At 42.7% G+C, this 14349-nt stretch overlaps 1 protein-coding gene across 1 annotated transcript; it reads right to left on the bottom strand.

Annotated features, from left to right (window-relative positions):
* Positions 1 to 1140: 1140 nt before the first annotated feature.
* rgmd (RGM domain family, member D) lies at positions 1141 to 13934 on the bottom strand. The gene is made up of 5 exons (XM_079676131.1): positions 13788 to 13934; positions 10173 to 10213; positions 8446 to 8594; positions 5256 to 5767; positions 1141 to 3526 (listed from the first exon to the last, which is right to left on the bottom strand). The coding sequence occupies exons 2-5, from the start codon at positions 10208 to 10210 to the stop codon at positions 2837 to 2839; spliced, it is 1389 nt and encodes a 462-aa protein (XP_079532257.1). The 5' UTR covers positions 10211 to 10213; positions 13788 to 13934; the 3' UTR covers positions 1141 to 2836.
* Between the last annotated feature and the right edge of the window lie 415 nt (positions 13935 to 14349).

Here is a 14349-nt window from a genome sequence, read left to right as displayed (position 1 = left end):
AGATATAGGACATGGAGAGATTAAGTATGATTGCATGTGTGACGAAACATTCTGTCATTCAGAGTAATAAAAGGACCAAGACCCTTTTAACTTGATTCAAGATATAAATTAAATCTACATCTACTAATTATAGTGCATTAATTCGTAATGTCTTCATAAGAAGTGTGCAGGAGCTTTGTTAATTGCATTTTTGATGGCGATAGAAACTGATCACATCCTTCTAATCATAGTGCTCATTGTTCGTGTATAGTGCAAATATCAGCACCACGCGTGTGTTGACTCTTACCTGGTGTTAAACCAGACTAAATCCTATTTGGAACCATGCAGCGCTCTGGCAGACAAAAGCAAAGCCAGCAGCCAGCTCAGCACTCAGAGGTAACATTTACACAGGGGACTAAGAACATACTGTGGATCCCTACAGCTATACAGGCAGCCTGTCACAACTGTCTGTGAGCTGGCAGGCCTTATGGACTGAGGACCCCACCAGGACACATGTGGCATTACAAGCATACACTTTGTAAAACACAGTATTAGTTATTCAAAGCTTTCCTGTTTTGCGTGTCATCTTGACCCAGCAACTGTGCATGTGTTGCCATATTCCTTCCAGGTACAACCCCTAGTTTATAAGGGCAATGAAAGCACAGATTCAAGCTCTGTTCACAATTTACTATGATCTGATGTAGGGCAGCATACTGCATCGTTTTTTATCTTCATGATGTCAACTCGCGCAATACCTGTACCTAAAAAGACTGAAATATTACACTAAAGGTTTTTTTGACTAAGTTGAAAGAAAGTTACATTTTAAAGTTTAGTTTTCTTATGATACTATCATCACAACACTTCATTTTATTTATGCCTTTTGTGTTCAGTTCATTTTGTTCAAAATGTTGTATGATGTAATGAATTCATTTTTTTGTATTTAAGCAATATACAGTAAAAGCAGAACCGAGTACTTAAATATTGGTTTATTTATAGTCGTTTTGTTTTTAGTGTTATGTTCAACGCCTCGCCAATTTCCGATATAATGTTTAACCCTAATTTGATGTGATAGAAAAACTCTCTCGCCTAGATACCAGCAGCCAGTGCGACAAAAAGAGGAAAACAGACCGTTGTCAGGAGTGTCCAATACTTTATTACAGAAAATTACAAACGCATATTAGTTTACTTTTCTTACAATGTCTCAAAATAACCTACTAAAACACAACAGTTAAAACATCTATACACAGGCGAATGTACACAATATAAAACACTTATATACACTCTTTTAATATATTATTATATAAAGATTTGTGTTTTTTTTAACCTTTTTTAAAACTGGAAGCCAGACAGCTTGAAGAGGGAGTGGGTGTTTCTCAATGTCGAGGAAGGCTGCTCCAGAGCCACTATTTCAAGGATACTACGTCACAGAGTGCCGCCGAAGGACTGTTCCAATGTCCAGCATACTTGGAATTCTACCGAGGCTGGCGTACTCCGTTGCGAGAAATTTCAAGGCCGCACATGTGTAGACTCCGAGGTCTTAAAATCCCCACAATGCTTTGCTCACGGACCAATTTCCAAATCTTTGGCAGAAATCACGCTCCATTTAAGGCGGGGCCTCGCATATGACGCACACCTGCACACCTGTTCCACCATTCTTTGTTTTCCGAGGCTAGGAGGGATTCTTGCCTCGCTTCTGAAGCATCTGACTCGGCTACCAAGCTAGCTTCCTCGACATTGAGAAACACCCCGAGGTTCACAGAAGAGAACTGTTGAATATCGAACCGACACATCGTATATTATGGATAGGTAGTTTTTACATACAGTTGTTGGATCCTGTGCACTTAGAATACCAATTTCCTGAAATAACAGTTGAAATAGACATAGAAATAACACTTGAATACACACAACTTGTTGATAAAACTGTTAAGTGCTATTGATATCACTGGATAATACAGAATGTAGAAACCACAATAGGCGCTTTCACACCGGAGTACTTTTCCCTTTTAGTTCCGATAGTTCCTGGGATTTTGCGTTCACACCAAAAAGAGAACATATTTCATGAGAACTTTTCCCCCCTTTTCAGTCCCTGCTAGAGAGCAGGTACTTTCCTGGGGAGAAGAAAGTTCTAATTTCTGATTGGCTGGGCGAATTGCAAACCTGGGAGTCCCAGCAGCTTCTACTGAAGCCAGTCCCAAACTCCGGGGACTTCTGGCCGGGGACTTCGGATGGCAGTATACGCCGTGAAGTTGTTTGCGGCTTGCCAGTAAACCCAAAGCAGAAGAAGAAGAAGTGACGTCAGCCGCTTCATTTGCGTAATCTTCCCTCAGGGACTTATTCCGGTGTGAACGCAATCTGCTCTTTAGTTCCATGGAGGAAGTAAGTGCTGGGAACTAAGTACGGCAAAGTACTTGGTGTGAAAGCGGCTATTGCTCTGCAGAACAACTGTTAACATACTGTTTGCAGATACATGTGCAGCTTCATACATGGAGTGTTTAAAGGTTGTGCACCAATGACCTTTCTATTTACATTAAAACACAATGCTGTTGAACTGCCATGACATCAGCACACCCATTGATGAGTTGATAAAGATTGGTGTAAACCAATGACCTGAAACCTGTAGTACTGGACCCAAATCTGACTATTTTAATGTGTTTCTGTCTTTTTACAACTGATGTGACATAGAAAATGTGGAGTTGAAAAAATACACAACATTCACAAACTGCCCTACCCCCCCAAAAAAATACAAATGTATAGGTCTGCGCTCTAGTCACTCTTTCCTCAAGCTGGTAATGCTTCCATGTTCTGTTTGTCTCCATGTTTGTTCTTTTAAAAAAAAAAATCATTTATATTGAATCTTTTACAAAAGTAGCAGAATGAGGAGTACGAGTGAGAAGAGGGAGCTGTGGGCTGCTGCATTGTGCGACGCTCCTCCGTTGTAAATTCGAGGAGTCCTGGGGGAATTCTGCCTCAGTTTACTCGGCGGCAGCGCCTTTAAATCCTCCAGAGCCCCGTAGGCTGCCAAAGAGAACTCAGGGTCTCCTGTGGTCAGCAAGTCAAACACACAGGACTGAAAGTACACGTCCTCCACCTGCAGAGTCTCTCTACACCTGGCTGTGGCCCGCTCCACTGTGTAGACTTGGTGAGGGGGCCGCAGAGGCCCCAGCTCTGTGTTGGTGCCCTGCAGGCGGGGCTGCTGACTCTGAATGCCCAGCGTGTGCTCCTTGATGAGCTCGTTGCGTGGGCAGCCGTGCAGGCATAACTGCAGACCGCCATTGTCCTCCGTAAAGTCCAGGGTGTCCTCTGGCATGCGGATGGCAAAGGTCAGGTAGCTGCCCACGCGCCGGACGATGATGGAGGTGCCGATATAACGGGCCTGGATCCTCACCTGCCGGCCCACTCCTGAGCCGCCGCGCTCTACGATGGACAAGCTGCCACTTTCACCACCACTGCGGCTCCCATCCTGAAAGGCCAATGGCAGATCTACTGTGGTGGCCTGGTACACCTTCTGATCTGTGCAGCCTTGGAAGAACTTGAAGATCACAGTGATCTGAAATTAGAAGAAAAAATATGATCAGTATTGAAAAGGCCGATCCCAACATTTCACAATTGAATGTGTCAGTTTGAATAAATGTCGTCCGTACACTAAGAAACGCATCCTAGCAGGGAAAATATGCCATAATTCATTGAAAAAGAGCAGTACCAGTCAAAGCCACAAGGTGGCAGCAGGAAACCAAACATTCTTGAATGCTGTGGTAGGTGTTGACGGCAAACACTAGCCTTTTTTTTTTAAAGAGTGACAGTGATTGCTATCAGTGGTCCACTAGATACTATACAAGTATAGAAACTGTTCGAATAAACCACAATTACAACCATTGTGAGGTTACCTAAAAAAAAGAATACAACTGCAGGCATAACTCCATTGAATGTTGGCTCAAACAACACTGTTTCATAACAGCCTCAAATCCTCATGCATCTTCCAACACTTCTACTCAGGCACTCGCTGACTGACTGTGATTTGTATTCCAGCTGAGCTTTGAAAATTTGGGGCCTAACCTCTGTTTCTTCAAAGTATCTTGACAAAGCGGTGGCTGTGGTCACGTTTACACTTACGGGGATGCTGTATTTGATGGATGATTTCCTGTCTTAAGTCTGGCATTTGCAAACAACTCTAAAAGCATGATGGGGGCATGCGGGTGCTGGCACAGACCCACCCACACTACAGGTTTGCATTAGTCTCTGAACACACCGCCAATACTTTGATAGAGTTTGTTCTGAGATCCATCGTATTATAGTTTATCATTCTCAAATTGCTGATATAACATTGGTTTTGTAGGGACAACATTTCCTGACAGTTGGAAACGAGTTTACTAAGCATGCAATTCACATTTAAAAAATGCTTGATAAACCTTTTTTTCATGGACATGATATATGTTTGGGGAGCCCTATATACCAATGTGACTTTCAGCACCAAATACAGAGATATGATAGAATTTCTAACAAATTAAAAACATTTAGAGCATACAAAATGAGACTATTTCACTAGGCTAATAAAAAACCCAAGCTGCTGTCCAATTATTCCTTTATTTTTCCACATTATCAATATTTACTCAAAAAGCACCCAGTTAATTATTTGACCAGAGGGGTGAAAAAACATTCCAGATCGTGGCGGTGGAGGAAAATGTTAGAGTGAGCCTAATCACTAGCATATGACCACCCATGTGTTAAAGGTAGAGCGCTCAAGCATGTCTGTGATTCAACACCGCTGAAGGACTCCCCTCCTCTCTCTTTTCCCTCATAGATCTGAAGGAGCTCCAAGACAAGAGGAATGCTGGGGGCTCGAGAGGCACCGTGGAATGACGATTAACTTCACATGTTGATACTTTATGGCAATACTCGAGCTAAAAAGCCAGCACTCAAAAAACGCCTGCTAATTTGCCGTTCGTTTCAAATCCAACGATAATCAGTGATTGTTCCTAATGTTGTTGGAGGTGTTGCTGGGAGAAAAACTCCCTCCTACCAAGGGTCGCAAAACTATTTTCAGAGGGGTCCCCGACTTTGTTCTTGGTTTCTTTGCACATTTTTCTTGCGAAACGTTTGAGATTTACCTATGCAGGCCTTCATTGACTGATATGACAATTGTTCCATCATGACTCAGTAAATCCTCTCTTTGCTTCCACATATTCTAAATCAGAAACCAGAGTATATTTGGCATTTTCCCCAAAAAAATATAATCAATGGACTTATCATTGCATCACTTACACTCAACACATCCTTACCTTGCTGGTTGCTGTGGCGCTGGAGCCTAGGACCACAGGCACATTGGTCACCTGCACCGACAGGAAGCGGTTGTCAATCAGAGGCCACGCCCCTTCCACCTTGCAGGTCTGAAACTCGTCACGGAAAGTCCGTAGATGCGGGTCTCCGAATAATCCACAGTGGGCATATTTCTTCTGCTGTCCAGCTGAGCCCGACATGAGGACCCGGTTCTCATAGTCGCACAGCTCCGACACGGCTGGCCGAGATGTACTGGGGACCTTGGCGGAGGAGGTGGGCCCTTCGCTGGAGCAGTTATGCTGAGAGAATAACTCCTTAATGCGGAAGACGGCCGAGTGGTAGACCAGGTCCCCCCTGCAGCTCCTCGCCTGCCGCCGGGTGCAAAGAGCATAGGCCCTCAAGGCGATGCAGTAGTCCACATCCATAGCCACGTCCTCCTGCAGACCACTAGAGGGGGAGGTCGAAGCCACATACTCTGCATTGCAGCGCTGGATTCGACACTGCTGGCAGTGAGCTGGAAAACAAAAACAAGAAGCATCAACATTTTGAACCGAGTTCATTAATGCATCACAATTACTGTGAAAATGTTTGCTTCTCTTCTCATTTTCATCAGTTACCTCCCTCTCTGCCCGAATGTTGCTGACTAGTTCTACCGATCTGAACAACAACATGTTTTCTACAAATAAGATCCTTAAAAAACAATGTGACGTTTATGGATATATTACCTCGGCACAAGAGGCAGAGTCAAAACTTTTCCACTATCAAGTTTACCTCCTTCAGGAGAGCCATTAAAACCCAAATGCGTGAGCTCACGAGGCCATGATCCCACACTGTGCTTTGGAGTCAGTCAAATCTTATTTCCTCCAACCAGCCCTCACAGAAATAGCATGTAGCCTCACTGTAGGAGGAAAACCAACCTGTGTTAGTTTGCCTGAGGGTGTTGAATGTGGTTTGGCTGTTGCTAAGGTAATTGAAGTGCGTTAAGCTACAGTACATGGCACGGCAGGGCTCGTGTATGGGGGGGGGGGGGGGGCAGATTACTTCAAGAGGAACATCCCAAAGAGTCACACTTGTTCTGCAAATGGGGGTCCAAACTGGAAGCTAGAGGGCGGCTGGTGGAGGCAGCAGAGCACAGCATGTTATATTTGGGTGGTAACAGCTACATTTGGGGTGTATTGTTCATATGACTTACAAGCGGGATAATTATCATTTGGGAAAACAAAGAACTGCAGCTATTTTTCTTGTATCTAAAAAGCGGATATAATTTCCTTTACAGATTAGCAGCAACCTCAACACATCCATCACTCTTCCTGAATAAAAACAAATCAGTTGCAACAGACGTATCTACTATTGCAACAGAATAATCTTCAGTTTGCTCCAAAGCCCCATCTTATCTCCCAACAGTGCGTACTAAGACAACAAGATAAGTACAGATATTTCACACCAGTGCACCCAAATACTTTTGCACCATTTCTTCTCTTTCAAATAAGTCTGATGCACTGAAAGGGCGCATGAGAAATGATTAATGCAACTCACAGTCTGCACTTTAACACAGGCTCTGATAAAAACGGGGATGAAGTGTGAGATGTCAAGTTAGAGGCATTCTGCATCCCTCCTTTGAATTCCAGCAGACCTCTCCCGTCTCGCTGCGAGGTCACCAATGTGATTGACACTTTCGGACAATCACTGCCTGCACAGCCATCAACAACTGTGCATCTCCCCAAAGGACCTTTATGATCTGGCACTTAGTAGACTACCAAGTGTGGTGAATATAAAAGCAGAGAAGGAACAAGCTAAACGGCCACACAGACAGTATTTGTATATTACAGATTAGTAGATTATATTAAGAGCTAGAGATAAAGACATTTCCCCGATGGCTTGGACATCGTCTGAAGGTCGCAAACTAACATAACTGAATATTTCTAGTGCCTTACTAAACTCAGAGCCAGCTTATAATGACTACAAAACAAGGGTGAAAGCACGATTTAAAGAGATATTTATCATATTGATTGCACCCGTACACTAACTATAAAGTTATTATTTACTTTACATTACTTTAACAAACCTACATTATTCCACCAAGCATCCAGTTACCAAAAAGTACCCCAATAATAAAGAACCTGAGGTGTCTTTTGTTTATCATCTTAACATTTTATCAGGTGTATCAAGATATGAAGTTTTGCAGTTCAAGCCTTAACAAATGTTACAATCTGTTATTTTCTGTAAGAATATCCGTTTCAGAATAGTTCCCAACTTTAAAAACATAACTCCCTAGAGAAAATGTGTGACGTGTTTCAACACACACTTTGGAAAAACGTATGGGAAAATGTCCACGAAGTATAAAATAAATCAACTCCAAAAATCCAAACACAACATGCTCTTGGGATGGAGTGGGGGTTTCTGATCTCCCCCGGAATAGAGGAGCGACCAACACGTTCAGAGGCCAACAAGTTGGACCCCCATGCATGGTAGCGAACAAAGTTAATAAATGAAGCATGAATAAGGGAAAATACCATGGTGCCCTAAGCTTTGCCAAGGATTAAAACAGTCTAACCTAAATGTTAAAGTTGCCCTCAGGACTTTAACTGTGACGGTTTGGTGTCCGATTTGCAGCATTTTCTCGGTAAAAAAACAAGCTCCCTAGTTTTCTTTTGCTTTGACTGCGGGTGCTGGATGCCTGTTGCTAGCGAGCTATGCTAACACGGAGCTAAGCCGTATCTCACATAACTTGATCAAACTATAGCAGAAGCGGTACAAGTGCTTTGTTAAACGTGGTAACTGTCAAGCGGTTCTTGACAAATTGTTCGGTGTCGTTGTTTTAAGCGAGAATGGTTGGAAATATGTTCAAAAAGACGTCCGTAAAATGAGTCAACTCGTGCTGCTCGGCTAGCAGCGATGCACAAGTGTTGGCTGGAGGCTGGGATACAACAGGACTTTACTTTGTCCCCGCAGCGGACGGAAAACTTTCAAACAAAGTGCTTTTCTCCTTCTTTTAAACACCAAAACACTCAAAACATAGGTTGTGTGAGTGAGGAAACTTCCAAGCTGTTAAAAGGGTTTGATTTCAGCCACACAACGCGAGGAAAAAGTTAACTTTTTCCACCTTCATTGCGAGGAGAGCGGGACTCAGCTTGGCAATGCATGCAGGAGAGGAGTGGAGGAGCAGGGATTTTGAAAAAGCAAACAACATACCTGGTCGAAACAGCAGCGACAGTAAAACCATCGTCAAAGTTACACAGTCCAAAAGCTGCAGCTTAGCCGTGATTTGAAATCCGCTTCTCCCCATACCAATCCATTCAGTTAGAATGGAGTTCCTCGACTGCTTCTCATCGACGCTGCGGCTGCGGGAAATCAGACAAAAATTCGTCTTCCTTACCAAGCGCTGTCATTCAAAAGGGGCCCCTGTCTTCAGGGCGGCTCTACGAGGGAGGGGTCTAAAGTGGAGACGGGGCCCAGAGGTGATTGCTGGCCAATGAAACCCTAATTATTCACTAACCGCTTTATATTTACATGTAGTGGCAATTACGGGGATCAGGACAGAGGAAAAGTGCATTCAACAACAGAGGGGGCGGTATGAAGTTATAATTGCCCTGATTATAATTAAAGATCACAGGGTGTTGTGTTTATAACAGTGTTATAACCGCCCTTTTATGTATAAATATACAGAATATATTTGCTAAGTTTTAAACATAGAGACATTCAGTATTTTCAGAGTTGAGCAGCTTTTCTAATTCAGAGTTGAAACCGACTAGTACACATTTTAACTCTTTGCACTAAAGCACTCGGGGACAACTGTCTTTACCCCCCTCACCCCCTACACCTCACCAGGACAAATATTTTTGTGTTTTCAGCATTAAGCAGGATTCTGCCACCTGTTGTTTTCTCACTCCAGATATTATAGTGATAACCATGGGATTGCCTTCAATATACTGATTAGCTTTTATAGTTAATCTGTTCTTTTCTGCTTCACAGTGGTGTTTTACCTGCCAAAACAAATAGGCATTGTCTGTTTTTGTCACTTCAGAGAGAATACTCTGACATGATTCTTTTCTCTCTGCAATTTTTAGTGTGCTATTCATTTTTCCATTACATTTTTTGTTAGCAACTTGCTTGTTACTCTTTTCCTTTTGTGGCCAACTTTCCATCTCTCTCACCTCATTCAACGACACTCCGTCTTTCATTTACACAGCTGCTTTGAGGCCGGACCATCTGCAAGGCACATACACTCGCCGGCTTTCAGCCTTTTTCCTGAGACACTTCTGTGTTTTTTGTGCCATGCAAATAAAGAAATTGAATGCACTTAGCAATTTCTGACTAAAACATTGCTGTAAAAACAGTCACAGTTTGCCTGCTTTTCAGAGTTAGAATAAAAGTTAAAGCTTTGTTTTGGTGCAGCTGGAACATTTGGCTTGAAGCTGTGGGTCTCCCTCTGCGCCTCCCTCCTGACTTTATGAGGGAGAAGTGAACCCAGACAGTTATTGGATCACTGGTTTTTCTATACACATGCAGGCTCCTCCGGCCACACAATTGTGTGATTCAGGTGGCCTGTCAGTCTTGTGAAAGGTCTTCACAGGCCCATGTTGATGTGGGGCTGATATATATAGTGGAGGGGGAAACGAAGACAGCTCAACCCAAGTGGAACGTTTGGATTGTTCTGAGCTGCCAGAAGGGCCTCTGTCACACTGGATCCAGTGTGCCAAGTTGATCCCCCAGAGGGCTCTACCTTACTCTGTTTGTTCAGCTAATTTTGGAAGCTTGGTTGGTTGATCTGATTTCTGCACTTTATGGTCAGATTTTAAATCTCACCAAACAAGTTACACTTCTTATTCCCTATGACAACCCCAACAGTGACGCAGTGTAGAAGGCAGTTCTATTGATGGCTTGGACATATTTACAGCAAATTAAAATGAAAGACTCACCTGTTACAGGGTTTTTCTTCAGGAGTGAGTGATGACATTTCCTGCAAAAGAAAAGCTATTTTTTATGTCGTGTATCTTAGCTGAATATAAGAATATGCTCAGTTTTAGATATAGTGAAATAAATAAAACATCTCCATGGCCTAAGTGTAAAGGCAAAAGAAAACAGCCATAGTTTTGCCCAATAAGCTGCTGTCCACTAAATGAACTGAGGTTTCATACTGCGGGTCTGAGGACCACTGAAGCAAACAGTTAATTGATCCAGGTGGACGGTAAGGATGAATTCAGCCCATGAAAGAAACTCAGAGACCGCCTGTCAGGCTTGATGGGTGGAGAAAGAGTTCTTTCTTCCCATGTTTCCTTATAAGCGTATTGCATTGCATGACCCAGCAATATGTATATACTACCAACTCCAAAACAAGTCAAAGTGAGAGAGAGCGAGAGAGGGAGCACTAAAAGAGTGTATCGGTTAAAACAAGGCATATTTTTTCTGCTCACAGTGGGTCACTTGTTCTGGTACAATAGAGGGGGGAAAAAATACTTAAGAGGGTGTTTCTACGGACCTTAGAGGAGTGTTTAAGTTTTAAACATATATCTGACAGAGACCATAACAGAGGATCTTAAAGAATTGCTTCATGATAAAAACTTAGAAATGGTAGAGAGTGAGAAAGAAAGAATGGTAGAAAGGGGGAAGGGAGAAGGAAGGGGGAGAAAAAAGGGGATTGGGTTTCCTCTGACTGTGTGTCTGGGCAGCTCCACATGTTCCTCATTAAGGTCCTCACACTGTGGGACCAGCTCCACACCGGGATGCTTGTTTTTGTTATTAGGCCCAACGTGCTGTGGTCTGGTGGAAGCCCGAAAAACATGGCCAGTCCAGGACCATCTTTTCAGCTCGCTGTCCTCAAACCAAGGAAAAAAGAACTGCATCGACCAAACATATGTTAACCGCAACATGGTCAACATGCAGTGCTTTGTCAACACCTGCTGGTAATACGTTTACATAACCTACATAATACCTCAAACTAAAACATTTATATTCAAATATATCCTGATAAATGATGTGCCTTTTACTGCACTTTTTAAAAAACATTTTCATGTTTAAAAGAAAATACTTATTTCGCAATCCTGAACCATCGGTTCCATTTCCCTATCAGCGAGGGCTATAAACCCTAATCCATTTAGTTTTTACGGAAATGCAATGTTTACACAACAATAAAAAAGTACAGTTGCAGGAAATTGTTGATGTGTCACGCTTCTGGTTTTGGTTCAATTTCATGCCCATCTAGATTCGTCAACTGAGACATGTATCATGTTTCTTCTGGGGGCTGATAACATCAGAGATTGGGATCAGAAGTAGCACGTGCCCTCTGAAGCCTCCGCTAGCACCACACGGTTGCAATATAAGAGACGAGCTTATTGAATTTTAAACAGGAACCAGAGCAAATTGACTGTTTTTTTTACTGAGGGCCCCTGTCTGAAATGAAGTGGCCTATTGCCCAGCTGAGACGGAGAGTGAGAGGGAGATGGAGAGACTTGCAGAAATCATGTGTGTCTGGTTCAGGCCTCTTGCTGTTAGAGGGGATCTGTTATCTCAGCGGAGATAAGGGAAACTGTGGTGTGAGTGTATACGGGGCAGCGCTGATAGCATCTCCTCTCAAGGATCCCACTTACGGCACCCTGATTGATAGCTGACAGCACACAAAGGGGGGCTTTTGGAGTGTTTTTATAGGTATCCCCTTTAATTGGTATCCATGCAGGCATCTGTTTACTGAGTTCCTTTGGATCTTTGTCTCTGAGTAAACAGGAATTATCACACTTGCATGTCATCTGAGTATAAAGTCGACCAATCGGGGCCCTGCCCTGCCAGAAATTTGAACTTTTGAGTGGTAACAAACCGAGGATATACTTTTATTCATTCGTTTTAATATAAAATAAGTTATTGTATATTGTATATGGTATGGTATATATTAAGTGTCTTGACCACACTGACACAAACTCCTCTTTTCTTACTCCCTCCTTTCTCACAGAACAAATATTGACGCAGCGTCAAGCCCCGTGCTCATGAATAGACAGGTAACCCTAGCTCCAGGGTCGCGGGGTCACCCTGGCCTGATGAGGGATGATGGGTAAGATAAATGGAGAGCAGGGACCTCTGATGTCCTCAGCCTAAAGGGAGAGAGTTCAGGCCCATTTGACCTATGACCCCAACCCTGCATATATGTTTGTTGGTGTGAGTTTTCAGGGTTAAACCTCTCCCCATCTTAAATGCTCCAATAGTTTTCTTCTTCATTTTTTTATATTTTCTTTCAAAGTAAAACATTGGGTAGCAACAGTTCAATGTATGGCCTCACTGGGCCCTGTGAAGCTTATTCTAAAGCATAACTGTGTTTGCACATGCCTCGTCTTTCTCTGTTCATTACCACACTCCCACGCTTCCGCCTTCCAGTCACCCGAGCCATGATGTTTTATGGAAACAGGCAACAAATTGATTTGTAATGACCTATGACAACTCTCTTAGCTCTGAGAAAACTGAAATGTTAGCAATACTTCTGCACCTACCAATTCAGGGATTACTTTTCTAAACGTATACTATCATCTTATAATGTTTCCACTTTAAATGATGACTCATGTTTTAAGACATTTTGAATTCTACCTTAGATTTATTTTCAATTTGAAACGTTTGTTTTATTAACTTAGAACAACTCAGTCCAATAACATTAAAAGACTGCTAGCCAAATGCTAAAAGCAGTTTTTACTCGCATACATTTGACTTAAGTGTTCAATATATACCTGAAATGTATTCTCCTGCATTCCAATAGATTTGAGCAGATCCGTATATATGGGGAATCATGGTAATGTTGTGTAGTTTGGATTTTAAAATCCCATCTCAAACTTTGATCCCGATGAGCTGCGTCTTTAAAGCTGGTTGAAGTTTTTCCGCTGTGTGCTCTCAACCGTTTGCCCTTAACACCTGACGGCTCGGGGCTTAATCTGCAGATGCATTTGTAATAATAAAGTGTGTCCTTCAGTTAGTCTGCAACAGTTGGTATTGTTTCTGCCACGGCCCACCCAGACAACTGCCGTGAACCAGGAATAGATAGGTAGACAATAACTCATGAGTGTATACGTTTAGCCATTCCTATCTACCAAATTTCAGCCAAGAAGGCATTTGGAGAATGTTCCCTGCTGCTTGAGCGGATTGAAGGCCCTGAAAGATGGAGAAACATGGCAAGAGTGTTCACTTCTATCAATCAAGTTTGATTGACTCGCAGCTATGTACTGGACGCAGATCTGTTAGGTGGAGAAACATCCAAATAAAAGTGCTGGGAAATTGATATGGCAGTTTTTTCCCTCTTGGCTTTTTTAGTTTGGCTTTAAAGAAAAGCAATTCCTTATGTGGCTATAAGCGATCACACTCTAAAGGACACCTGCTAATTGTCGCTACAAGGTGTTAGTGAATAACGATAATACAACTCAAGACAATCATTTTTAGCATTTCACAAAGTAAAAGTCAAATTCAAAACAAGCACACAATGTGTCTATCAACATTATTTTGAATTCATTATTATCTGATGTTCAGGCATGTATGAATGTGAGGATGAGAAAAAAGGAACTTACCTTGGATCAGTGTGTTTGTTCTGTCTTGTGAACTGGAGCACTGCTCTGACTGGAGTTTGAATAAGCAGACGTTGTTAACCCTTGCTCTCTCTACAACTTCAGCTGGCCTACTAAGAACTTGGGCAGCCACAGGGACAGATAACCATTGGAATCAAGGCACATGACAACAGCTGTCTGTTTCAAGAATCGGCACTTTGATTAGAGTAGGATGGTAGTGAGCGATGTGGCCTAATTCCCACATATCTGGGTAGGGCACTTCTGAGAAGAGAGAGGGAGAGAGGGAAAAAAACAAACCACTGAATGGAAAAAAGATTGAAGCACAATCACATGCGTCCATATTCTGCAACATGAACACTTGCAAACACACCCACACTTCTACTACACTTATGCTGCTTGTATTCATAGGCTTAAAAACCATGTGTCACACTTGGAACGCTTCCCATATTCTCTTAAAGTCCATCAAACACACAGACAGAAGGATATGAGTGCAGCCGACCATTGGCCCCAGTGTAAGCCGAGCATGTGTGCAACGTGAATGAGACCTCTGTCTGTTATTATGGTC

Source organism: Notothenia rossii (assembly GCF_949606895.1).
Source record: "Notothenia rossii genome assembly, chromosome: 1".
Taxonomy (NCBI): Eukaryota; Metazoa; Chordata; class Actinopteri; order Perciformes; family Nototheniidae; genus Notothenia; species Notothenia rossii.
This window is presented reverse-complemented; position numbering and strand designations above follow the sequence as displayed.

What these genes read in the sequence shown, in the direction of transcription:
- rgmd (XM_079676131.1), bottom strand. Translation starts at nt 10,210, where the DNA reads ATGTCATCACTCACTCCTGAAGAAAAACCCTGTAACAG. An exon ending in GTCGCTGCTGTTTCGACCAG is followed by an intron (nt 5,768 to 8,445) that starts GTATGTTGTTTG and finishes TTTGTTTTCCAG; the next exon opens with CTCACTGCCAGCAGTGTCGA. An exon ending in GCGCCACAGCAACCAGCAAG is followed by an intron (nt 3,527 to 5,255) that starts GTAAGGATGTGT and finishes TTCTAATTTCAG; the next exon opens with ATCACTGTGATCTTCAAGTT.